The sequence below is a fragment of the Apostichopus japonicus genome, chromosome 10 (assembly GCF_037975245.1).
Source record: "Apostichopus japonicus isolate 1M-3 chromosome 10, ASM3797524v1, whole genome shotgun sequence".
In the NCBI taxonomy this organism is placed as follows: domain Eukaryota; kingdom Metazoa; phylum Echinodermata; class Holothuroidea; order Aspidochirotida; family Stichopodidae; genus Apostichopus; species Apostichopus japonicus.
The window spans coordinates 9,250,147-9,275,279 of NC_092570.1; the positions used below are offsets into that span (position 1 = coordinate 9,250,147).

Here is a 25,133-nt window from a genome sequence, read left to right on the forward strand (position 1 = left end):
TCAGCATTAAATAAAGACAGGGTTTATGTCCAGTTTAGTGTACGTCATCTACAATTAACTACAAATTGAAGTGGACGCTGGCAGCCAGTGTGACACTTTTTCAAGTTGTAAATTACTTCAGTTGTCCCTTATAGGCTAAGTGAAAATCACCTTTTAATTACTGAAACGGGCCCAAATAACTGACAACCCTACTTGGGATAGAAGTCTCCCCTGAGTAACATGGGTAATTAAATAATTGCTAACTAGGAGAATCCTGAGTGAGGAAACTTCAAATAGTCATATGATTATATTCGTATTTTCATGTAAAAGATAAACTTTTTTTTCATTATTGAAACTTGCCACCAAAAGCACAAATGATATACAATTGCGAACGTATCATATAGCTCTTAGCGTACAATATGTAACTAATCAAGTTTCGTTTCAGATTACGAAAAGAAAGACTGCAAGATATTGGCCGCAAATTTGACCGGTTATGTAACAGAACAACTGGCTACACTGATCTCTACGATAAGCCTACATGAAACACACAGGGGTGGATTTCGAAACCTTAAAGATCCAAGGGAGCAAACCAGTTTCCAATAGAAAAGAAAAGTGTGAACATGAACCCCAATTCTATGATGCAAATTTGGGTTGGGGATGTTCTGTTTTGGACATAAATGAGATTCTGAGCGTCCAGATCCCTGATGTGGATAGGAGCATGACGATACTTCTTCACTTAGTTATGATTTTGGCCTTACAGCTATTTCACATACTGTATAGTTCAACAGCACAATGTTGACAAACATTTCTTGATAAATTACTTCACCCCAACCCCCCTCCCCAACCCTCAAAAAGCTGCCCAGCTCCTGGCCACTATCGATCTCCCACAAATTTTGACTGTTCCAAACCTTGAAATCAGGAAACTCTCATGGTATAGGACAGGGGGAGTGGTGCATCAGGTGACACATTGAATGTTACCCCCCAACCCACAAGCCTATTGTCACAATCCCCTCCCCAAGTGATACGCACTTAAATTGACCAACTTTCGGGTTGCTTGCAGGAACTTGTGCGACATCGCCTGTCATCTCTGCATGACTTACCCCGCCCCCCCCTCATGTATTTACCATTTTACCATACATAGGTACACTTATATGCATAAACAAAAATGTACACATACCTCATACATAGGCTACACCCATGCATACATATTATACACCCATACATACAGGCACACATTTGGCTAAAAGTACCCTTTTAAATTGCTCCATATAGATAGCACCCATGTCTATCCCTCCCCTCCCCATTTTCACACCATCCTTTCTTTCATATAGAAATATAACATTTGAGATGCTGTGTATCAAGTTTTGACATCCCTTTTTGTATTTGCATATTTTACAATTTGTACAAAGTTGAATGACATTACAGTGATTGCAAAAATTAGTTTCTTCAGATTTTATCCATTTACAAGATTACATTTTGATGGTGAATGTTTATCAAAAGATTTTCTTTTCTTTTAAGCTACTTGAGCAACTGAGCATTAGATGATCCTGTGACACCAAATATGAAATATTTGACAAAAAAAACCCAATGAATTATAATACAGCTGTACAATGTCACAAAACCTCTCAAACCATGGACACTTGCACTAGTAGACTGTTAACTTCAGTCTGTCTAGGTGGGACACAATTTGAAATATCTTCCCCCACAGATACTTTTGTTGTTTTCTTTCATTTTCTTTTCTTAAACCCACAGTTAACTTCTTGAAAGTACCTGGTTCAGCGAATGAAGCATTTAAGACGATTTTTTTTTGCTTACTATGAAGAACAGAGTCAAATTTCTCCTTTGGTTTCGTAGTGATGAGATTTGGATGTTTGCTATCTATATCAGTTAACATTGATAATCTTGTGATAAATAGTTTAAATAGCCTGCGAGACAAGTCTGTCAAAATACGATGGAAAACGCAAATTAATCCCCAATGCACTATTTCAGTAACCAGTGACCATAGGCAGAGTTTTAGTCTTAATGTTACATTCCATGGGAAGAGGAACAATTCTAGTGCTTGTATTGTTACTATAAGTATGCCAGTTTTCAAGACATTCACATTTAAAATATGCTTGATCCCTGGAATGTTTTTTTTTAAAGTCTAAATTGATTGACGATGACTTTAGCTTCTCAGTGCAGTCCTTAGTGTCAATCCAGTTGTCTTGTGATTCTAATAACTCAACCTAAAACATGTTCTTGTAACTTCATATAAAACAACTGAGCATTCTTGGATAACCTTTCCATATAATGTATTAAAACGGTCATTCTTAAAAATGGTTATAGAAATGGGACCTGCACTGAAAGATTTTTATTTTAATCGTCATACAACATATCAGAAATTAATATGGTGCCCAAAGTCATCCTTTAAAGGGTGTGAAGACTCGCGCAAAAGGAAACGTCTAATGCCGGTAATCTGACCTAGTTTCGAATGAGGTGTAACAGAAGTGTTAGACACCACCATCGATCCCAGAAAATATGCACACAGCTTGCTACCATCGGTAATTAGAAACTAGTGTATAATCAGTACATACAGCTGCGGTCAATACCCACAGCACAGTGTACAAATGATACAGCGATGGACATATCAGGTCCAGCTAAAGATAACAAGGTATCACGTTTCATTACTGTCTGCATTTTGTAGCGACAAGCAGAAATCTTCACTTGCAAGAATCCGAAAGTTAGCTTTTTCAGAGCGCGGCACACGGTTTAGGGCGAGTCTTCAATGCCTTTAAGGTGCCTTTCTGCAGTATTGGATACAAATACTCAGTATGTTCTGGAAATTTGCTACGAATTGGCAATTTCATGCCAAAGTTTGCTTCTGCAGATTCAACAGAGAAACATTTTTTACCCTTCAATATACTTCTGCACCCACCCCACCCCCACATTACATATAGAACACAATAAATATGACCAACAGGTAATAATACATCTACTCTCCCAACAAGAATCAATATACTTCAGCATTTCATCAGCAAAGAAACAAACTCAGAAAACATGGAAAAATATATTTGATCAAGAAACTTCATTTGTCTTTGACAGTGCTTAATAGGTCAACAGTTTTGCCTCCATAATTTAGCATACTAAACAGAGCTGAGGTCTTTTAATATTCCTTTCTGGAAGTTGTGACCTTTACAGTTGTTCGAAGACAATTATTCCTCCAGCTAAAACGCTCTCTGGGGGTCATAGAAATATGCACCTTGTATCTTCAAGATATTAAGGTGACCAGAATTTGATACTCCCCCATATCTAAGGGAAAAGACTGATGACCTTAAATCAAGAGGAAACAAAACCTTGCAAACAGACATTCTAGAAAGAATTTGATATTCAAGCATAATCAAGGGTTAATACTGATAGTCTGTCGTCACTAGAAAACAAAACTTACAAAAACAGACATTTTACCATTATAAATGGTCTCCACAAAGGTTAGATATTTTGGTTAATATGGTACCAGGTTTGTTTTCTGGGTTTTAAAAATGACAATCAAAAATTTTGGTCTGATTTACCTTGGCACTTTACAAGCTGGCAAATTTTGTGAAACCAAATGAAACTATCTTGATCACAATCAAACAAGAACTTGAGCAGCATTAGTGCTACACTACACTTCCGAATACTTAAAACACCTCTTGCTGATTCTAAAAGACAGCTCTCCCTTTGTACCAACTGAGCTGTCCAGCCCAAAGGTGGTGGCGATCACCTGTGTAGCAATTTCTATGCCAGGGTGCCATTATGAATATGCAGTACCTTGCATACCTTTCTAATCTGTGATCACTCCCCGGTTTATTCGATACAACTAGAGAAACAACAGGGAAGGGATTTCGAGAGAATTTGTAAATCGCAGTGTTGTTTTGTTGACCTTTCCTGTCCTTTGAACAGCTGACTTCAGAAATTTAAAACAAACTAAAATTAGAGAAATCTACCATCAAATATCATGAATGAAACTTGTAGGAGTTGGGTTGGGCAGTTTTTGGAGACTGAGGCAAAATATGTAGCAGAAAATATAAAATATCAGGTAAATGTCACTGAACTTCCAAAAAGCACCCTTCTCTTGTAAGAATTAAAAATACAAAAATATGTCACTATTTCCCTAAAACACACATAACTACTATCTACATATATATTAAACAAGAAAATGTACAATGATAGATTAATACAGCAACAATATATGCAAAGTATTATTTCCTTTAAAAAAAAAAAGAATCGTTCAGAATCTGCTAGAATGGTCACAGCCTCACAGGGTGTCTCTGTTAGGGAGATGGTGACCACTGACCAATCATAATTATCATTGTAAAGAGATGGCAAATTCACTAATCAATACGAAGGAGAAGAAACTTGTGTAAACTGTTTACTCTTAGAGGTTGAGGCAGGACAGTGAGCTTAATTATTTTCGGTGATGAATAAGACTTCAAATGTCTAGCAAATTTTCCCATAAATTTCTGAGAGAAATTTTGTTAATGCCATGTCATAGTTAATCTTTCCCAGGAGGGGTACTTCAGTCCAACATTGTGTCCTTATTCATAAGTCATCTAAAAACAATCAAATTGTTTAGAAGTTTCAAGCCATTCACAGCACATGTAGATAAATCCAGCAGAATTTGACTACTTAAACTCAGAGCAAAATAATTGGCCATGTCTCATTACCTCTTGATTGGGTGAGATGAAAATGCTTCAAAATAATTCAACAAACACTAAGGGAGAGTTTAATATGTGGAAAATCTTAAATGGTGCCAAGCCGGTATGTTTCATAACTTTATTAATCCTAATGTTGTTACAGCGGGAGATTTTACATACTGATATCCTCACAATTTTCTTGTGTTCAGAGAATACTGCAATACAGACCAGAAGATAATCCACCTCTAGCTTCCAATTTACTTTGGCCAGAAGGTAACTGATGTAATGGCATTTTTAGCAAACAACAAATAGAAATGATCTGTTAAATATTATGTAATGTGTCTTTTATATGATTAGTTCAAGTTTCAAAAATAGCTTTTTTCTGCCACACAACTACTGGATCAATATCGCATATTAATGTACATCTGCATATTGAAGCTTTAAGACCAATTCCTCTGCCCCAAGGAGGGGAGGGATGGGGGGGTACTCTTGGCATACTTCACAAATATGAACAACTGGATACTTCTGTGTAAAGGTTTCAAAAGTCGCCGTGTTTAGAATTCAATGGCCCAAACAATAATAATACCAGTCTTGGCTAGCATTAAATCGTGGTGAGAAGACTGTAACAGTTTCAGTTAAGATAATACTATTCCAGGCAAATTTGCAATTATCTCTAGACTTTGATAAAGAAAGAAAAAATATGACATCATATGACCATTTGGATGCTTCTTATTTTGAAAACATAAGTCGTTGTAACTGTTGGCCTTCTCTGACAGAACAAAAAAAAAATTACAACTGACATTTCAGAATGTTCATGGAAGTCATCTTGACTGGAATATTATGGGAGGACAGGCTGTTAAGGGAGGGGGGGTGGGGGACGAGCTTGAATACTTCAGCCCTAGGGTGCCCAACTGGTCAACCCATGCAACTTTACATCCTCATTGTTCACAAACTTACTAGTGGAGACTGCCCACTCAGCACTACCCCACCTCCCAACCACCTCTTTCCCCATTATTCACCCCCCCATTTTTTGTCATTTTCAGTACTTCTGGCAAGAATCAATCTTTACTGAGGTAATCAAATATGTCGGTCACACCTTCGAGCTCATCATCATCTTCTGCAGATTTCCTGTCTGTCTTTACCGTCGCCAGGGCGACCGCTTCCACTTTTTGGCTTTGTAGGGAGCTGTTCTCTTTCAAATCTTCTAGATCTGTGATTGGCGGTAAGCCATCATCGTCATTAACCAAGGCGGAATTGTTTTGATTTAATTTGGCACCCGCTCTGACCTTCTCTGCGACGTCCATTTCTTCTATTTTCTCGGATTTTTCCACTTTGCGTTCCGCCCCTTCCCACTCATCGTCGTCTTCGTCTCCAGAGATGGGATCAACACTCAAAGCATCTTTTCTCTTCCCTTCTTCCATCTCACTGTCTCCGCTCTTCCCTCCTGCTCCATCCTCGCTGCTGCTTCCGTCGGCCATCTTCCGATAGTCTACCCTCGTGTGCATTCCGCGTAGTTTTTTGGTCACTTTCGTGGTTTCGGTTTCCGATCCCTCCTGCTTCTTACTCGCGGTCCCTTCGCTCCCTCCTCCGACAATCTCCTCCGATTTCCCTCCACCTTCGCTGTCGCCGGAGTCGTCGCTGTCGATGCGGAATTTCCGTTTCGGTTGGACGAAGCCATCTTCTTCGTCCTCTGTTGAAGTCGATTCCTCTTTCCGTTTCTGTTTCTTCTTCTTTTTCTTCTTCTCTCGATGTTCGTCTGGCGAAACGGATCTACTCCTGTGATGGCTACCGTTCTTCCTGCCTTTGCCGAAACTTGGATCACCACCCGACTCTGAGGAGCTTTGGTCCACTCTCTTGCGTTTTCGATCAGATTCATCCTCTGAATTGACGATCTGCCTCCTTGCTGTGATGATAGGATTCATACGCCATGCATCTCTCGGTCGACCTTCATCACTCTCTGTTGCAAAGATAAGGCAAGCGTGGAAAGATTGCATGAACTTATATTGCGACTAAAAAATAACCAGAAAAGGCAAATTTCTGGATTATCCATTCCTCTATCCCCTACCCCTCCCTCCACAACCAAATGATATACTACAAAACCTACACTAGGAACTAAGGCTGCTAGTTACCTCAAATTTGACAACTTCAACATTGCAACTCCTTTTATTTTACAAGATTTAAAGTTCACCTGCACCCCCACCCCCCCCCATGCCCTTCAAAATGAGAAAAAAATAATAATAAGGATCTTCTGCAATCAAATTATTGATTGTTTCCATACCTACATTTTTTTACTATACCATTTCTAGAGGATCGGTCACTTCAATGTATTATCAAGATTTGAAGGTTATTAACTTTTTCTAGTGTTTGATATAAGGAATATGCTCTGAACAAGGGGGTATCCACAGTGTCACTATAAATGACCATTTTGGCCTTAAAGCAGCATTTTGCGTCCTTTTCTATGGTTTTTCTCAACCTCACTGATTCCACGATGCCATAACGACATACATAACTAGCTTATCTATTCAAATCTTACTTCAAATGGTGGCATAAAAGTCGAAAAAATTTACAACCTATTTTTTTATTAAAGATATTTTCCGTTGGGATGCAAATAAACCTCGCCCATAATATGAATATTTAAAAGCTACGAACGTCAATGGCCAATACGTAATACAACACCAACACCATGCTTGATTTGTGTAGATTGTCTATGGCAGTTGTACCAGGGAGCTGTTACAGTCCAGCTCGCTGGTTGTACCAAGTTACAAACTTGACGTTTTGAATCTATTTCTAGCAACGGCTCATAACTAAACCTGCATCTCTGACTGGTTGAATTCAAACTAGTGGGTTGGGGGAACTTTATGCGATTAATATCAAATGTGTAATTTGTCGGGCGACAATTTTCTCATTATCTGCAAATGTCCTTAATTACTTGCCAATTAACGCTTTTGGCAGGGAAAAAACTTGGCTAATATCTTAGTTTGCTGACTTGTGATTGATATATGTAAAAACTCGACGGACTTGTCAAAAGTGGAAAACGGCGACAAAACACAAAATGCTGCTTTAACAGCATATCTTGGTCAAATACTGATGAGCTTTCTTATGATTCATCTCTCTTCCTCCATCCCTCATGTTCCCTCCATACACCCCCTCCCCCCATATTCTTTCACCCTCCATTTACTTACCACTACTACTACTGGTGTCCAGATACAACTTTCTCTCTTTCCCTAAGTGTCTGGAGCTTCTTCTGACTGGTCCTTTGTCTCTCCTCCTGCCTCTGGCTTTCCTCTTCTTTGAACCCTTCTTTCTCTTTCTGCCGTACTCTGAACCACTGTCACTTTTGCCAGAAAATTCTTCTTCTTCCTCCTCCTCTTCTTCTGTTGGAGAGGCCTCTTCATCTTCTGCCAGAAAATCATCTTCTGAACCACTCTCACTGTCATGAGAAAGAAACAGGCATGTTTCAATTTTTGTGTTGGTTTGTGATGCAAGGATCATCGATCCTGTGAGGATCGTCAGTGAAATGACGACCATGGAAATATTGGATCAGAATCGGTGACCGCAGGATTCCAAGTCCTGCACTCTACCGAGACCGAGCTATCCATTCCTTACTGAAATGATCATCCCAAATTTGCAGTCATTTTACTGCTGTTGAATCCACTTGAAGAAATTTAGTCAGCTTGCATTATAGTAATGACAATCCATAATTCTCAGCCAAAATATCTGTTCTTAATAGAGAAGCCACCCTCAACTTTCACAATCAACTTTTTAGCTATGCATCATCAGTAAATAACAATGATGATCAGTACGTACTGAGATCGATTGAGAATCTCAAGTTGTACTTTACTACTGGTTGCAATGTGCACAGGTTTGATCCGTAGCATGTGTATTGATCATATGTGTTCCCAACAACACCGGGAAGTTCCTATGTTCCCAGTGAATATGAGGACTATCATATTTTGACTGAAGGTCTGAATACGTGATTTCTGCAACCATTGTTATTAGAATATACCAGGATATTCTACATGCATGAAGAGACTAGACAGTCTATTGGAATCCTTGCTAAGAATTTTGGACAGGCACCGGACAGGGTATCAGTGTGCCTCCTCCAATCTTCTGTTGTGTACAACAACAAAAGACAACTGTACATTGCAGGGAATAGCAAAATTCACCACTCGTCATAAGACGTCAGCATACTATCCTGATAACTCAAACAAAACAATACTATGGAGAAATGAAGGAGGGATTCCAGAAATTGGTCATCCAACATTAATTACCCCTGCTACTTTGAATCCTTCATATTAAAATTTTGTGTTTTGTTTCTTGATTCATATCTTAGGGACATGTGTGTAGCCTACTAGAATTGACTACATCTCAAGCATGCTTTCATTGGGGCATGCCTTCCACCTATGCCCTCCATGTATTCAAAAGCAATTTGGAGACTTATATGACTTGGATTTCAATAAAACACTAGAAAAATCAAAAGGCTCTGGTTGGAAAAACTGTTATACATCTTCCCATATTTGGCCATATTTGCATTATAACATTCTGGGATACTAAACCAGCTACTTATTACGTGTCCATGCTACAAAAGAAGCACGATAGCTTCTAATTATCCGTGAATGCATCTTTTGTCCAAGACGAAGAGAACTCACTCCTTGATCTTAAATTCATCACTCTCATCCTCTTCTTCTTCTTCGCTGCTGTCATCCAGATTACTCAGCAGCTTCTTCCTCTTCTTTCTAGCGTTCCTCTCTTTTTCCTTCATCTCCTGCTCCTCCCAGTGGGCAGCCTCTATGGTAGACATATCCTTACCTCTACTTTGGCCGTAGACTACATGAGCACCCTGGGCTATGGCTGTCAAGTACAAAAACAGAATAGAAAATTTATTAAATATATGATATAATATTCAATGTATACATTAAATTTGGTATGTGTCGACTAACAGGAACTTTAGGTGGAGTCTGCTTCTGATGGACTGTCACTGTCGAAAAGAACATAGAGTACAAAGGTGCGATTAACGTTATTTCTGACTTTCATTTCAAAAATCGCTTAGTTTTGAATCAGTGTGAAGATGTTACAACACATCACTGACCTTTCTTCTTCTCTTCCACCTCTTCTGAGATGGCTGAGTTGATAGCCGTGTCAAATTCTTCAAATTTGTAGTTGATTTGCTTTCTGTTTCTCCCCGATCGTCTCTGAATGTATTCGATCTCGTCTGGCTCTTCGACGTATGACCTCGCGGCTTTCTTCGGCTTCGGCCTCGTTCTCTCGTGTCTCTGTCGCTCCGGTTGCTCTGCTTTCTCTATTCTCTTGGTCACCAGTACCAAAGATTCCTAAAGGATGAACAATGCAAAAAACAAGAATCCTAAAATAATTGCTTAGGAGTCAACCAAAATATCGTTGACGATTCACCAATTCCATCTATTCTACTGGTTGATTGTTAACTTATTAGTCACAAAACACTTTCCTGTGGTTATATAACATACGTTATGTTACGGAATGATGCAGATGCAGGCCTACGAAAGCATCTGTTCCCTATCTGTGTCTTTGCAATTTTTTTCCTCTCAATCTCTTTCATAAGTATGTATGTATTTGTATGTATTTTAGATCCTCCTGCCAGCAGGAACTTGCAAAGAAGCCTCATTGGCTTATCAAAGCTGCCAGCTGACCTAAGTCAGTCTCTTACATTCATATTTAACGTCCATGATTATGAATTATCAATTGTCAACAAGTCTGTAACTAGACGACATACATTAATCTTGGAGTGACTCGAACCGGGGACCTAATGATTGAAAGTAAATCATACACAGTCAAAATTCCTCCACCTTACCACAGGAAGAATGTTAGCAGGACAAACTTCAGTCAGCAGCCATTTAAACTTGATCTGCTTCTTGCGGTTCTTTTGTTCCATGACTTTAAGCTCCCCGTCTACAACTTCCAGGGTTTCTTCTAACCTCTTTAAGAGAGTCACCTGATGTATAAGATAGTACATGAATAAGACAGCTTCCAAATTGTAAATGTGCAATGCTGTGAATTTGATATATTAATCTGTTTTCCTGATATCGTGATTTTCTTGGCTTATTCTAGGTCGGTGTTTCATAACTTTTTCCACTAATTTGCACTAATCAACTGACAAAACTTTTGAAGCCCCCCCCCCCACCTCCCTTACCAGCTGTGGAGGAACACTATTGAACTTGCCCTTCAATAAATTTGTTTGTCTATGCATATTGCATTGCACCCCCGTAGGAGGACTGCCGTCGCACCCCTAGGGGGTGACATGCAGTGCACCCCAGGTTAAGAAGCACTGTTCTAGATCCTATGGAAATGGCTACTCTTATGTCAATTCAAACTTAGAGCAGTTATTGAAATTCACTGTTTAATCAAGTAGACCAAAAAAAGCAATAGAGTCTCTCTCTTCTACAAAATATGTAACATAACAATTTTAATATCTATAAGGAAAAAGTGAGACTAATGACTATCTTTCTCTGTGCCAAATAAGTGAAAAATCTAAGTATAATTGAAAAATATGTGAAATGAAGTAGAAGATGCCATTGATCACTGATACTTCACTTCAGTTATGATTCACCAATTCCATCTATTATACCAGTTGATTGTTTACTTCTTATCTGCATTAGTTACAAAAAGACATTCCTGTGGTTATTACTGTTAATAATATATATATTTCCTGTATTTTTCTTTGTATTGCACTTTCATGTATTGCATGCTCTTTTTTATTGTATTGCGTTTGTATTGTCTTTTCATTGTATTTTGATTGTATTGTTGCTGTATTGTATTTTTTTTTAATCGTATCGTATTGTAATGCACTGTGCCATCTTGTATTGAAATGGCTGGTTATGTACTTTATTATAATATATTGTATTCTGTAAAGTTTAATGTAGTCTGTATTCTACATAATATACTATTACACATTACATACCAAATACCATGTTATCATTACCTCGTCTTTCAGAGTCTGTGATTTTTGAAAGCCTGTCATCACAATTTACTATGCAGGAATTAATACATCTCCAGTATTGCATTGCAAATCGCCAGATTGGTCCAATTATGTATAGGTAATCATGCACACAGGAAACCATAGTAGTTTTATGAGACCAACTTTAGAGCCATCAAAACTGCTACATGAGATTTGAAGTTTGCACACAAGTTTATTTATTCCCTGCTATGCATAACTCACTGGGGACTTAAAGGGTGTGAAGACTCGCGCAAAAAGAAACGTCTAATGCCGGTAAACTGACCTAGTTTCGAATGAGGTGTAACAGAAGTTTTAGACACCACCATCAATCCCAGAAAATACACACACACAGCTTAAGACACTAGTGTACAGTCAGTACATACAGCTGCGGTCAATACCCACAGCACAGTGTACAAACAATACAGCGATGAACATCTCAGGTCCAGCTAAAGATAACAAGGTATCACGGTTCATTACTGTACTGTCTGCATTTTGTAGTGACACAAACAAAACGTCACTTGCAAGCAACGGAAAGTTAACTTTTTCAGATGGTGGCACGCGGTTTGGGGTTAGTCTTCAATGCCTTTAAAAATGCAGATGACAATAGGGAGGTCAGACTTGTTACATCCACTGAACAACACAAATTGCATTCAAATACAAAAGGATCATGACATTTAATTGGCTAATCATCAATGTTAAGTAGAATCATGCTGAAGTTGCAAATTCTGAAAACCATTCCCTCTTGATAATGATAAGATATCTTTATGTATGACGACGTAGCATGTTATACTTACGTGTTCGCATGCTGGACAGAACCATTCTCCATCGGGAACGTACATGAGAGGAGGACGGAGGCAAGCAGTGTGATATCCCGCATCACAGGAATCACAGAGTAAGATCTGTGAAATGAAACAAATAATAACAATAAAACATACAGACATCCAGAATGCAAAAATGTATTGTGGTTTCGATGATGTAACATGAGCAGTTTTCTTCATGAATCTGAGGTAATGTATAGTGAGGTGTACATGTTTACAAGTTTCACGATGACCCAAATAACCTTTGACCTCCACCAAAAACAATAGGCTTCTTTAACTCAATGTGGTACTTCTACACACTAAATAAGAGGTCGGCTGAAGCTTCCAGTATTGAGGTATAATGATTACTGGGTTTTCACAATTTGACCCCTGGTGACCCCAAATGACCTTTCACATCCACCGCAAACAATAGGCTTCTTGTACTTAATGTGGTACTTCTACACACCAAATATGAAATTGGTCTGACCTTCTCTTCTTGAGATATCGTGTTTACAAGCTGGGCGTCACAAACGCACTCACACACACACACAAACATACACACATAAGCCATCATGAATGCAAAGGTTATGATTATCATCGAAACCAAAAACCAATTAGACTAAGCTAAATTTTTAGCTTAACAATGCTATAAGTGTCACCTTATGTTGACACTGATAGTTACTTGGCTCTTAAAGAGACAAGGCAGGCTTTTTATGACAGTCTTCACTTAAATGCCATGAAATATGACTTTGCTAGATGAATGTGTTGTCCTTAAAACAATAGACACTTTGTACAAAACCTGGTCAATTAAATGGACTTGCTGACGCCTTCTACAAAATATGTTAACTGCTTAGACTGACGAAATTCTCTTATAAATGAAACAAGTAACTAAAAGTTTTGAGTTCATTTTGAACAACCTGGATGGCCTCAAGATTCTTTCTCTTGTCAGATATGAAGCTCCTTGAATTCTTGCAGTTTGATGACAGAACTGCATCCAACATCATCCAATTTCAAGAAGAGGAAAACAACTTCTCTCAAGTGTGCATTCTTCAATTCATTTATCAAACCTTAAGGTGGTTTACACTGCCTTTGAGAATATTGGATCCTCTTAAAAGTGGAGTATAACATTATGAAGAATGAGTTGAGACTAGCACGGTCTAACTACCTGTCAATGATGTTTCATTTCATCGGTGTTCAATACACCGTTTCACTAGACCACACTGTCCTCCAGTACCTAACATATTCTGTCACACCAATGGAACCGACTGTACACAATGCGCTCAGAAAGCAATGTACGATTTTGTCAGGAGAGAGGTTACTTTGATTCTGAAATATGATCGAATCAGTGATGATACCACACAACAGTAAAATCCCATAGCAATCTCATGCATCATCTTCAGTTATATCAAACAGCATAAACAAGCAATAAAACTATACTAAAAAAAAAATTAGGTTTTCTGAATTTCATGTATACATGTGATTGATTAGTACTACAATAAAATGCAGAATTCTTTTGGTCAACAAAAGTTCAACTTGAATCACAAACTTAAAATTCCCAAGTTTAACGTTCATGTGGTCTTAAAATGGTAAAAATATCTTCACTGGATCCAACTGACATCTTGTTCTTAGAGGATACTTAAGCATGTCTGAAAAAATGAGAAAATTGGCAGTTAAATTATGCAAAAAGCACCACATTATGGAGAAATATACTCACTTGGTGAGGATGATTGTAGTTTCCGCATTTGATACAAGGTTCGTCGCTTAGTTCAGGTTCCATCTTCTTACTATGTGACTTGGACTTTTTCTTACTCGTAGCCGTCCTGGCTTTCTGGACAGGTGCTGCTACTTCGTTTGAGCTATTCTTGGTGGTCGCCTTTTTTAAGGTGAAATCTTCATCCGATGAGTTGTCCTTTTCTTCAATCTCGTCTGATTCTTGGAAACAGTGAGAGAACCAGATTGTTTTGAATTTTCAAATTCCAAATATTTTCCGTTCTAGACTAAGTTGACATTCTTAACTTCGGCCACAGAACCACTAAAACACTGAGAGGCTCTCAAAATCCCACCCTATCTTTAAACCTTCGCTGCACAAATTTTCAGGCCCATGACACATGATGTTTCCATGAGGAACATTCACGACCTACCAGACCCCCCCCCCCCAACCTACCATCTCTCAGAATAAAAGCCCAGAATGCATGAGGAGAGGCTAGCTGACAATGGACCTCACTTGATGTTAAAAATAAAACAATAACTGATTCAGCAAGATCAGAATACTGTAAAATTAAGCAAAAATCCTGTGAACCACCAGAATTTTCACAAACCAACTTTGGGTCACACACACAACCACAACCCTTGATGTCAACATGGGGAGTGGAGGGGGAGGTGGGAGTGGGTGGACATCATTATCATGTCTCTGGATTTTTCTGAAGTATGGTCACCTTAATTTACTTGTACTCCCTCTCAGATATGTACTCGTGCTACATAGTGACTGTGCAGGACTGAGTATACAAATTGTTATAGGCAACAAAGCTGAAGACTAAACAAACCAGTAGATGCCTTTTTTTTACTTGTTAAAGCTAATGCACACGTTCAAATAGTGTAATAAGACCAAACAGTTTAGCTTTAAGTCACTATCAATAAGGGTACCATACAGTATTAGTGCTTCCTCCTACACAGCATTTGGCCTGTGGGATAGCCACCACAAATATAGAAAATCAATCTTCTTTGAAACACAAGTGTTTCTAATCATACTTCTGTTCAGAAGCATCTAATCTTGAGGAAAAAAACAAATTTCAAATCTTCAGGCAAACTATGTCAGTCTTACCTATTTCCTCTTCTTCTTTTTCCTCTTCTTCTTTTTCCTCTTCCTCTTTGTCACTCTCCTCCCGTTTCTTCTTTTTCCTCCCGCTGTGTTTGCCTACTTTGACATCGTCCTTCTTCCCCATTTTCTGTTTCTTCTTTGGTGTTTCCTCCACCACCGGTTCCTCTTTAGTAGGAGGAGGCGGAGGCGGTTTTCTTTCCCGTAGCCTCCGCGACCAACGGACCTCCTTCCCATCTCCCTCTACCGTCTCCACAGCTTTCCTCCTCACTCCTCTCTTGTCCTTCTTTCTTACATCCTTCGCTGCCACCTCCACTTGTAACGTTTCCTTGTTTTCACTCGCTTCGTCGACTGGTGTCGACTTTTCTGTCTCCTTTGGCGTTGAATCTGGCTCTTCTGAAACATTTTCAGGTCTCTCTTCAGTTTCCTTCTCTTCTCCTCCCTTACCGGCTTCTGTTCTGTCGTCTGTTGAATGTGTTTCTCGGTCCTCTGTTTCTGCTTTTCCTGGTTCTTCGTTCCTCTCTTCACCACTTTCTTTGGATACCCTGTCACTTTCCTTTCGGTCATCCTTTCCGCCTTCAATGTTTCCTTTGTTATCCTTACTGTCTCTGTGTCTTTCTACTTTTTTGCCTTCACTTTCCTTTTCCTTTGATTTTCCTCCATCTACAACTTCCTTCTCTTCTGTCCTAATTTCATCTGCCAAAACTTTCTGTTCTGTGCATTTGTCGTCAAGCTGCTCTTTTTGGTCTTTGCTCCGCCCCTGATTTTCTAATGCACTTTTGTTATTAAGATCATCGTCAGTTGAAGCCTCTTCCTTTATTTCCTGTTCCTCTCGATCACCTGTCTTCCCCTCCTTTTCGTCGATGACTAATCCATCGCTGTCAGAGTTCTCTTCTCTTTGAACGGCAGACCCCTCCTCGGACTTTACAGTCACCTTTCCGTGATCTTCTCCTGAGATGTTTGCCACTTTACTATGACTTTTTGTTTCCATCGACTGATCGGACTTAACCTCTGGTTTGTCATCCTGTGGGGGCGTTTCCGCCTCCCCGGTGCTAGTACTGTCAACATCTTTCAAAGTTTTCTTTTCCTTCTCTTGAGGTATGCTTTTATCCTCTTCTTTACATTCATTCTGTTGCAATGAAGATTTCTCTTCACTTTGAATACTGTTTTTATCATGTTCATATTTCCCGCTTAAAGGTTTTTCTACTTCGATTTTAATATCCTCGAGTTTCACCGTTCCTGCACTTAGAATGCCTGGTTCTGTCTGATGCTGTCTCGTATCAGCGATATCCTCGCTTTTCACTAAACTACTGCTCTCACTGTCGACTTTACCATCTGTTGCTTCTTGCTTGACCACACCATGTTTCGCTTCACCGTTGGTCAAAACAGGGGTTGCCGATCGGGAACTCTCAAGAGAATCAGGGTTAAATAGCATACCTTGTGAAACTTTTAATTCTGAGATTAAATTGGCAAGATCTTCCCTGTTCCTGTAAGAAAAAAAGAAAGAAATTTTAGCTTCTGGGTGGAAACTGCAGTTGCAAAAGGTTATCATTTCTGCGCTTTCAATTATGGAAATCAGATTTTGGGTTGTTCAAGTTGCAGAACTTGATGCAAAGTTAGGTGCATATGACTTTTTGGAGCATGACATGGAACTCACATTCACATTACATATTTATCACTCGGGTATGCAAATGTAGGTTTGTGGCAAGTTAATGAAAGTGTTTGGCAACAGCAAACAGGACTGAACAAATTTTTCAAGAACATCAAGTTGAGGGTACATTAACATGCTAATTGCTAACCAAACTTTCAATTTGTGTGCTGTATCAATAAACAAGCAATGAACAAATAATATACTTTTATAATATAAAATTTTATGAAAAAGTTAATGTTTTATGAATTTTGTTTGACTTCAATTACTGATAATTCTATGGCTCTGTGCACAAAAACTGCTATACCTCTTTACAATTGTGTAACCAATTTGCTACACAAGGTATCTTTATTCATTGATTATAGACCTGTGACGTGCCAGTAACATACCATCTCTCAACCATCTCTGTTACACTTCAAGTTTGTAACATTTCTATTTGTTCATAAACCGAATAATTATGAAAATTAGTCCAAATTAATGCTGGAATGTAAGAACTATGGAATTAAAATTTACACTTTGGTAAAGATTGAATATGGATGGCTTGTCTCAGATACTTTTTGAGATGGATATTTTGAGTAAACTAGTCTTAGCACATTTTAAGCCATTAACACGTGGCATACACATCGAAGTGGATAGGCCATTCGCTTAGGACAGTGCTTACTTGGTAGGATGTCATATTTTCGTATTTTTGGAAGTTTGTAAAAAATCTATATATTTTTCTTTCCGCGAAACCCCAGAGGTGATTTGGTACATACAAAAGGATACATACGAGCCCTTTTTTCACATTAAGAACAATGAAAGAAAGGGGAAACGGAGGAAAAGCACAACAATAATTGTTTCTATCACATACTTTATTGCCGATTTTGTATAAACAGGATATTTTCTCTTTATCAAATAATCGGCATCGGCCCGATTACGAAAAAAAAAATCGCTAATCGGTATTTTCTGTTTTGGAATAATCGTTTGAACACTTGTTATGTTATAATTCAGACAAAGACTACATCATAATGCATGGAATAATGAATCTTCTACATATGCACTGACCTTCCGACCCTCTGCCATGTGCTCTCATCATTGTCATCCTGTTCTTCCCTATAGATTCGAATGTTACAGTCATGATCCTGTAAAAAAGGATCAAACTTGACACATAAATGTGAAACAAATGCACCTCCTTTGACAAAATGTTGTCTCGGGGGAATTAGGAAGGGAATGTACTCGAAGAACAGGTTTCAATGACTATAAAGAATCAGTTCAAGGGGAAACTGCAATATATTAATGGTATTGGTGTCAATTTCATATAAAATGTGAAAAACTGTACTTTGGAATTTAACTTTGTACCATGATTTACACCTAAACATTAATAATGAATCAGTTCAATACCTTCAACGAATCTAGGGCAACATCAGAAAAAGGGGGGGGGGCTGGGGGACCTTAGTACAACTATTAACAAAGGTCTAGGATGTACGGCTACCAGATTCTGCAGTTTCACATTTTTTGCTGCCAGAAAAAAAACAATGTTAAAGAAAAAACGGAATCCAAGTTTTGAAAGGTTAGCAATTAATTTCAAAACCTTTCATAAGAATGGTCTTCATAGATCTATTGATCAGTGGTAGAAATCACTGCTAAATCGTTGAAAGATAGCAATCTCTTAAAGGTTTCTTATTAAATAGCCACAAAAAATGATATCTGCTTGACAAGTCAGACTGACACATGGAAAAATTTCATTTCTTAAGTGACATGCTACTCGACAAGGTCAAGGTTCCTACCTTCTGAAACCAGTACACTAATCCGCTTTTATCTCGGCCTATTGGCTTTAACTTTTGTTCGTCTGGGATCTCCTTGTTGACTAGATTCTTGAATTTTGGGTTGTCATCAAATTGGGTCTCGCACAGGTACTGTAAACAGAGATTGTTAAGGGAAGAGAAAACTTAATACTACAGTAAAATATAATAATCAATGCTAATTTGCAACATGATTACTAGAGGTAATGCCAAAATGAGTATTAAAATTTAATGAAATGTGACAGCATAGTAACAAAGGCTTTTTCAACAGTTTGTTCTTTTGTCTTAAGTACTGAATTGTATATTCATTGTGCTCCTTGCAAAGAGATTAACCATAGAGACGACTGGATTTAGGGAAAAGGGGATTATCTTTGATATGGCACTACTCACCTTCAATATGCTCAGTTTCGTCTCAAGTTTACAAAGACTGAAGCCCAAAGACTGAAGTTCCCAAGCATCGACTGGTGAGTGGTAGTTATCAATGAGCTACGAAAGAGAAACAAATTCATTTAAATTTATGAAAAATGCGTAGATTATTACACACACAGCACAACAATAACTAATAATGCAATTTATCCGGTATCCCATTGCAAAATTCTATGCCAAATGGGCAACTTGCTGTACAAGAGTACAGAATTGAACACTACATTATTCCGTGTTGTGTACATCTGCTTGACTCACACACCATTACTTCATCTTGCTACCTTTTTCACAAAAAGGGAAGGAAGGTACACATAAGATTTTTCGAACAGATCACATTGCTACTGTAGCCTTAAATTTGATATAGATGCTATGTTCTCCACTATAGTAGCACACTTAGTAGCAAGTACGACAAATATCCACCACTCCGTTGTTTGAGTTATCAAAGACCCAAGCAAGTGTCACAGAGGCACACACATACACACATACAAATGCCAACCTGACTGCATCTATTGGTTCCTTTGCTTCCAGCAAGGAACCTAAAAGTTTTCCCCACAAACTTACCTAACTTCATCATGTCTTAATAGGTAAGCTTACCTTGATGAGGTGTTTCTCCCATCTATCTGGTTTAATTGAATTCACAACTCTTTTCATTAATGTGATGATTAATTCCTTGAGACCATGACCAACTGTAAAGAAAAAAGTATGATACAGGGAGTAACCGATTCAATGTGACCCTAGGATGGCCATCAGCTCGCAACTCCATAATGCTAGCAATTTCCGGTCCTCATCTAAATAGAATCTAGGCTACAGTTTGAATTTTAGATTTGGCGAACAGAAAATGGACTACCCTCGACATTTGCGAGTGACTCTTGGATTTGTCAAACCCCAATACTAACAAGATTATCGTTGCAAACATTTCATGGTATGATAAAAGCAGTACCTTGGCGAATTTGAAGCAAGTTTTAAGTTGTAAACTGATTTTTGTCAATGTTCAATGTCAATGGAAATTAAACATTTAAAATGGTTCGCTATCTGCACATACATTATATGCAGAAACTTTTCTTGTGCGAAGAATTTTCAACAAACAGTGAAAACATCATTTGATATCTAATATTACCATTTATCACAGGGAATAGGTTGAGCTTACGAAGGACATGTGTTTTAAAAGGATTCATAAACTTGTTGCGTTCATATATTCATTTTTAAACCAATTAAAAAAGTTTGTTGATCATCATTATCATGACAGCTTGGTTATGCACAGGCAACATCTAAAAAGTTGAGTATAGTACTAGTGACACAAGTAAACTACTAACAATAAACATGTGGAAATCTTCATCTGAACTTACAAAGTCAGAGCCCTTAAATACTACCACATTACTACCATAGAAAGTTCCTCGAATTCACATGTATTATCTGGGTCAGGATTTTAATTGGCTACTATTTTTATCGGGTATTCAAGGTTTGTTTCGGATATACCTGGTATTTTCATTATATTTGTTTATGACTGATTTCAATACTGTCGGCATGGGTATGAATGAAAGACCAGGTATGCCTGGTATATCGTTATACCTACGCACCCTGCACTTAAGGTGGCTAAACACCTCCTTAATTATTTCTTGAGGCATTAACTACATGCCATCAGTTGTAATTTGAAAAATATACAAAAATTTAAGGAGTTTTGAGCCAAGTTTTGCTTTCATTTGCAACCATGATTTTTTGCAAAGTTTTCACTCAACACAGGCTTCAATGGGAAGATGGATGCTTTGTCAACCTTAGATTTTCATTGCGTAAAAGATCGCTTTGATTTTGGCAGTGTAGTGGAGAATCAATGACATTTTTTGCAGTTAGAAAAGACAAGAATAAATAATCCGGAAAATGTACGAAGTTGCTAATCGAGTAGCGGCTCAAAGTTGCAGTAAGGTACTGAACAGGCTCACGCACAGACACCTAGCTGGTACATGCCTAGTACTACAGAAGCCCTAATGTTACAGAAGCCACCCTGTCTTCGTAGGTATATTTGCAGATGTTCTTTGCAATTGTTTGAGACAAAATAGACCTAGTTGCATATAAATGATTCTGCGACATCTATTACATCGTTTTATTAATGTCCTTTTGAGGAAAAAAGTTATAAGTTCATAAGGCACTGAAATGTTATTTTCCAATGTGCATTACATAGCACCATGAATCTGCATAACCTTAGTTTATAGAGAGTATTGATGTTGTAGTTTTGTACTATACCACAAGCATGGATATTTAAACATAGCCTTAATAGTGGCGAGTGAATTTGCATTTGGTTTAAATCAACTCTACTGGCACTGACATTGGATTTTGGCGAGTAGATTGTATGATACATGTGCTTGACTGTTGGCCTGCAAACAATAGCAGTATAGTGATGGTACTATCAAATGTGTTTTCAATGAATAAGCAATGTGTTAGAACCCTGCTGCCATCCTGAATAACATTTTCATTCAGTAACTTTAGGTGTTTAAATCAACTCTACTGGCACTGACATTGGAGTTTGGTGTGGAAGCCTACTAAAACTTTCAAGCACAACTTTATTAGGCCTAACACTCATTGAGTTTAGTAAGTGTTCTAAAAATTTAGATCTGGCCAAAGTTAAGCTCTGCAATCAGACTGTGGGAGGTTCAATAGCCTCAACGTACGAGTAATCAAAGCTTGACCATTTACAGGCATTGTAGTGCAACCGGTCAGTAACATTCAATGCCAAATGACCTATATTATGGTGTAACTACTACTAGTTCTGTTAGAGCCTAAGCTGTAAATTTTAACTTACAAAGGAACAAGCGATACGTTAGGCTAACCACTTCGTTAATGATGTGCTAGGGTAGCCCTGTTATTAATATGCTAGTACATATGGTGAAAAGCTTTTGTTATGCGGGGACTAAGCCTAAATTCAATGCGGTTATACCTGACTTTGTATCCTCTAAAACCTCCTCGAGCTCAGGGATTGTGAGATCTGGAAGACGAAGTTGCTCGCCATACCTATCTAAGAACGAGCAAATGACAGCAAAATTTGGGTGGTTTCTTACTGACAAAGTAGCCATTGTGCTCCTTGTTTACAACCTGCACAAGGCATTTTCATATCTAAATGTAAAAATAGCCAGAAAGAATATAAGACATGTGCTTTGTAAATACTCAAAGCCATTCTTTAATTGTAAAATGAGCATAGAACCATCCCGTAATTATTTAATTACATTGAAAATAATTAAAGGTATTTATAAGTAATTTTTAAATTAAATCTATGAATAAAAACTTTCTTTGCAGCGTTGATTTTTCTGAAATCAAATTCACACTTAAAAGTTCTGAAGCGTCTCTTTATTACAAAAGGTCTCAGTGTATAGCCGACTTCCATGGTGTTACTCTTTGGAGAAAAGTTCGGGACCCGAAAGCGCTTGACAGTCACAACAGCCGAGTGTTATTCAATTAATTAATAAATATAAGCTTGGTTTGTGATCGACGGTGTACGTGGACAAGAAGGGGAAGGGGTGGAAGGGGGGGGTGAATACATTGGGTTTTCTATAACCGGTTAACTCTCCATAGAATAGTTAACCGGTTTATTAATAACAAAAAGAAATAACCTGCTAACGGCGGTCAAAACTGAACGGGTAACCTAATTTTAACGAGAAAGCAGTTTTAATTGACTTATTTTATTTTCCGTGTGGGCCCGGGAGAAGTGGTGGAAGAGGGGGGGGGGGTGCACACTTCACCGTCTTAGCGAACGCCCATGATAGGGCGTTGTAAGAGAATATGTCAAATGAAAGGGACAATTGGGGCTCGGGCCGAAGATGACATGTGGGGGGGGGGGGGGGGAATCCCCAAATCACGGGAAAAAGACACGCATTTAAGTTATCGTAAGCACAGTCCTTGGATGTTTACGTCTTGCTTACGGTCACCTTAAACATCGGAAACCCGTACATTTTGGAACAACGCGTTTACGATGTGATTACGCATCCGTAAACATTGTAAACACGGAACAACAGATTTCCGTTACGTTTATGACAACTTACATATCGGAAGTTAATAATTACTTTGGTATTTATTAAAACTTATTTCTTCTCCACGTTTACGTTGACCTTAATCTCGCCACGAAGAAATTTACGACAGGATTACGATTATCTTACACATCGGAAACTCGTAGCATAGATACAACGCGTTTACAACAAACTTAAGCATGACGTTAACGTTGATTGTTCCATGAAATAAAACACTGGACACAATTCTCATGTCAATCTTTCCGATAATGATATTACCCTGTGACTGCATCTCATGAACAAAATTTCAACATTTACGTTGGCTGAAACGAGTGCAGTTAAAAAATTACTGTATATTTACAATTAACTTACAAATACCCAAATACGTTCATTTCAGCGTTTACGTATTGATTACGAAATCCTTAAACGTCAAGTTTAAGTTATTTTCGTTCACCTGAAACAGGCACAGTACGGCATGTTTAGGATATACACGTCGGAAATTCCGAAGCATGCACACCACGGGATTACAGCATGATTACACCAACTTACGCATTGCGTTTACGTTGAATGTAATCTCCACTGAATTCGGAATTTACGGGAAGATTACGATTCACTTACGCGTCGAGCGCAGAGCATACACATACCACGAGTGTCAGTACAGCATGATTACATCAACTTCGCTTACGTTGACTCAATAAAGATTCGGAATTTAAGAGATGATTAATATTAACTTAAGCGTCGGAAATTTCAAAAAATACACAGAACGTGATTACGGTATGATTACAACGCCCATATACGTCACATTTAATTTATACCCACGGGTAATTTTTACCGAGACAATCATCTGCCTATTCGGTTCATTATATGTTCGTCTGTAATGATAGCATGCTAAAGTACTTGCTAGAAGTTTTCAAAAAGAGAGGTTTTAACTCTTCCAAAGTGTTCTCTTGAAATTCTAGTAAATGGACATACAAGATGACTGAATGTCCAGTGAGGTAAATTTCCTTCAGGGTGCACGTGGTAATATAAAAAAGTTAAAGGATTTGACCAAAGATGACCATATTTGAATATCTAAAATTGTTCTAATACAGCATATATCTTTCAACGTGAATGTGCATGGCTTGCACATACATACAACCATGTGTACCTCACAATGTTTTTCTCATATTTTGTTCAGTTATAATATATATATATATATATATATATATATATATATATATATATAAATATATGCAGCCGTCAAACCAACAAAACTCCTCAAGCTAATTCTATGAGAGTATCAGCAAATTTCCTCGTGGTTGCTCATTTTGGTAAGTTACGTAATTCACGTTGCGGGCCCTCGATCATAATACCTCAACAAACAGCTCGCCCTCACAAAGAATTAAGTTTGGCGCTATGGCATGGCTGATCGATATTCTTATAACTACCGCTGGAATCATGAGAAAACAGATGAGAAGACACATACACGGGTCTCCTCATCTGTCTGTCTACCTTTTTTATGTATAATTATTTATGTGTTAAAGTAAGTTGGCCTGACGTTTTTTATTAATTATTATTATTATTTATGTCCGATTAGTATGGTACGTGTTTGGTTTATCTGCTTCTTGATGCATATGCAGATACAACAATGAAAATACACGTTACGGCCTGCCTTATACTGTATCAAACAGAACAGTGCATCCAATTGGTTTATTGTAGAGAATTTGTGAAACCGCAATGAACAACCCTCATCTGTTGATCAGGAAGGTGATATTTTAGACCTCCCTGATCAGTCGCTGTTCATCCTCCAATCAAACGACAGCAAAACCAGCATGAAAAAACGCGCTTGTTTTCAAACGCGGTCAAAGCTGCTTACATGACAACAGGAGGGTTAATAATGTGACCGCGAATAGCGTACGAAATGTATGGCTGACCATGGAGCTATCTGTTTATAGCTCCATGGGCTGACTAATACCAGGGAGTTGCATAACAACTCCCTGCTGATACTATATACGTTTGAAAGTAATAGTATACTCTTACTGAATTAACGTCTGCTTTCTTATTGTTCTTTGTTTTCTTTTCACACGGGGAGGTTGTTTT

The 25,133-nt window shown here is 38.1% G+C and overlaps 1 protein-coding gene across 2 annotated transcripts; it reads right to left on the reverse strand.

Moving 5' to 3' along the window:
• Positions 1–1,336: 1,336 nt before the first annotated feature.
• LOC139975467 (remodeling and spacing factor 1-like) lies at positions 1,337–22,168 on the reverse strand. Of its 2 annotated transcripts, none has more exons than XM_071983466.1 (13): positions 21,992–22,168; positions 19,657–19,748; positions 19,030–19,125; positions 18,625–18,753; positions 17,903–17,979; positions 15,217–16,697; positions 14,110–14,321; positions 12,393–12,497; positions 10,456–10,596; positions 9,718–9,958; positions 9,278–9,479; positions 7,811–8,058; positions 1,337–6,585 (listed from the first exon to the last, which is right to left on the reverse strand). In XM_071983466.1, exons 1-13 carry the CDS (start codon positions 22,125–22,127, stop codon positions 5,687–5,689), a joined length of 4,059 nt encoding a protein of 1,352 aa, XP_071839567.1. In that variant the 5' UTR covers positions 22,128–22,168; the 3' UTR covers positions 1,337–5,686. The 2 variants fall into 2 exon arrangements, with proteins under 2 accessions (XP_071839567.1, XP_071839566.1); XM_071983465.1 differs by having other exon boundaries at positions 14,110–14,327.
• Between the last annotated feature and the right edge of the window lie 2,965 nt (positions 22,169–25,133).

Excerpts from the sequence above, each read along its gene's own strand:
- LOC139975467 (XM_071983465.1), bottom strand. The coding sequence starts at position 22,127 with ATGGCTACTTTGTCAGTAAGAAACCACCCAAATTTTGCTGTCATTTGC. Across the intron at positions 19,749-21,991 it reads TTTAGAGGATACAAAGTCAG|TTGGTCATGGTCTCAAGGAA; the intron begins GTATAACCGCAT and ends TTTTCTTTACAG. Across the intron at positions 9,959-10,455 it reads CTGCTAACATTCTTCCTGTG|GAATCTTTGGTACTGGTGAC; the intron begins GTAAGGTGGAGG and ends TTCATCCTTTAG.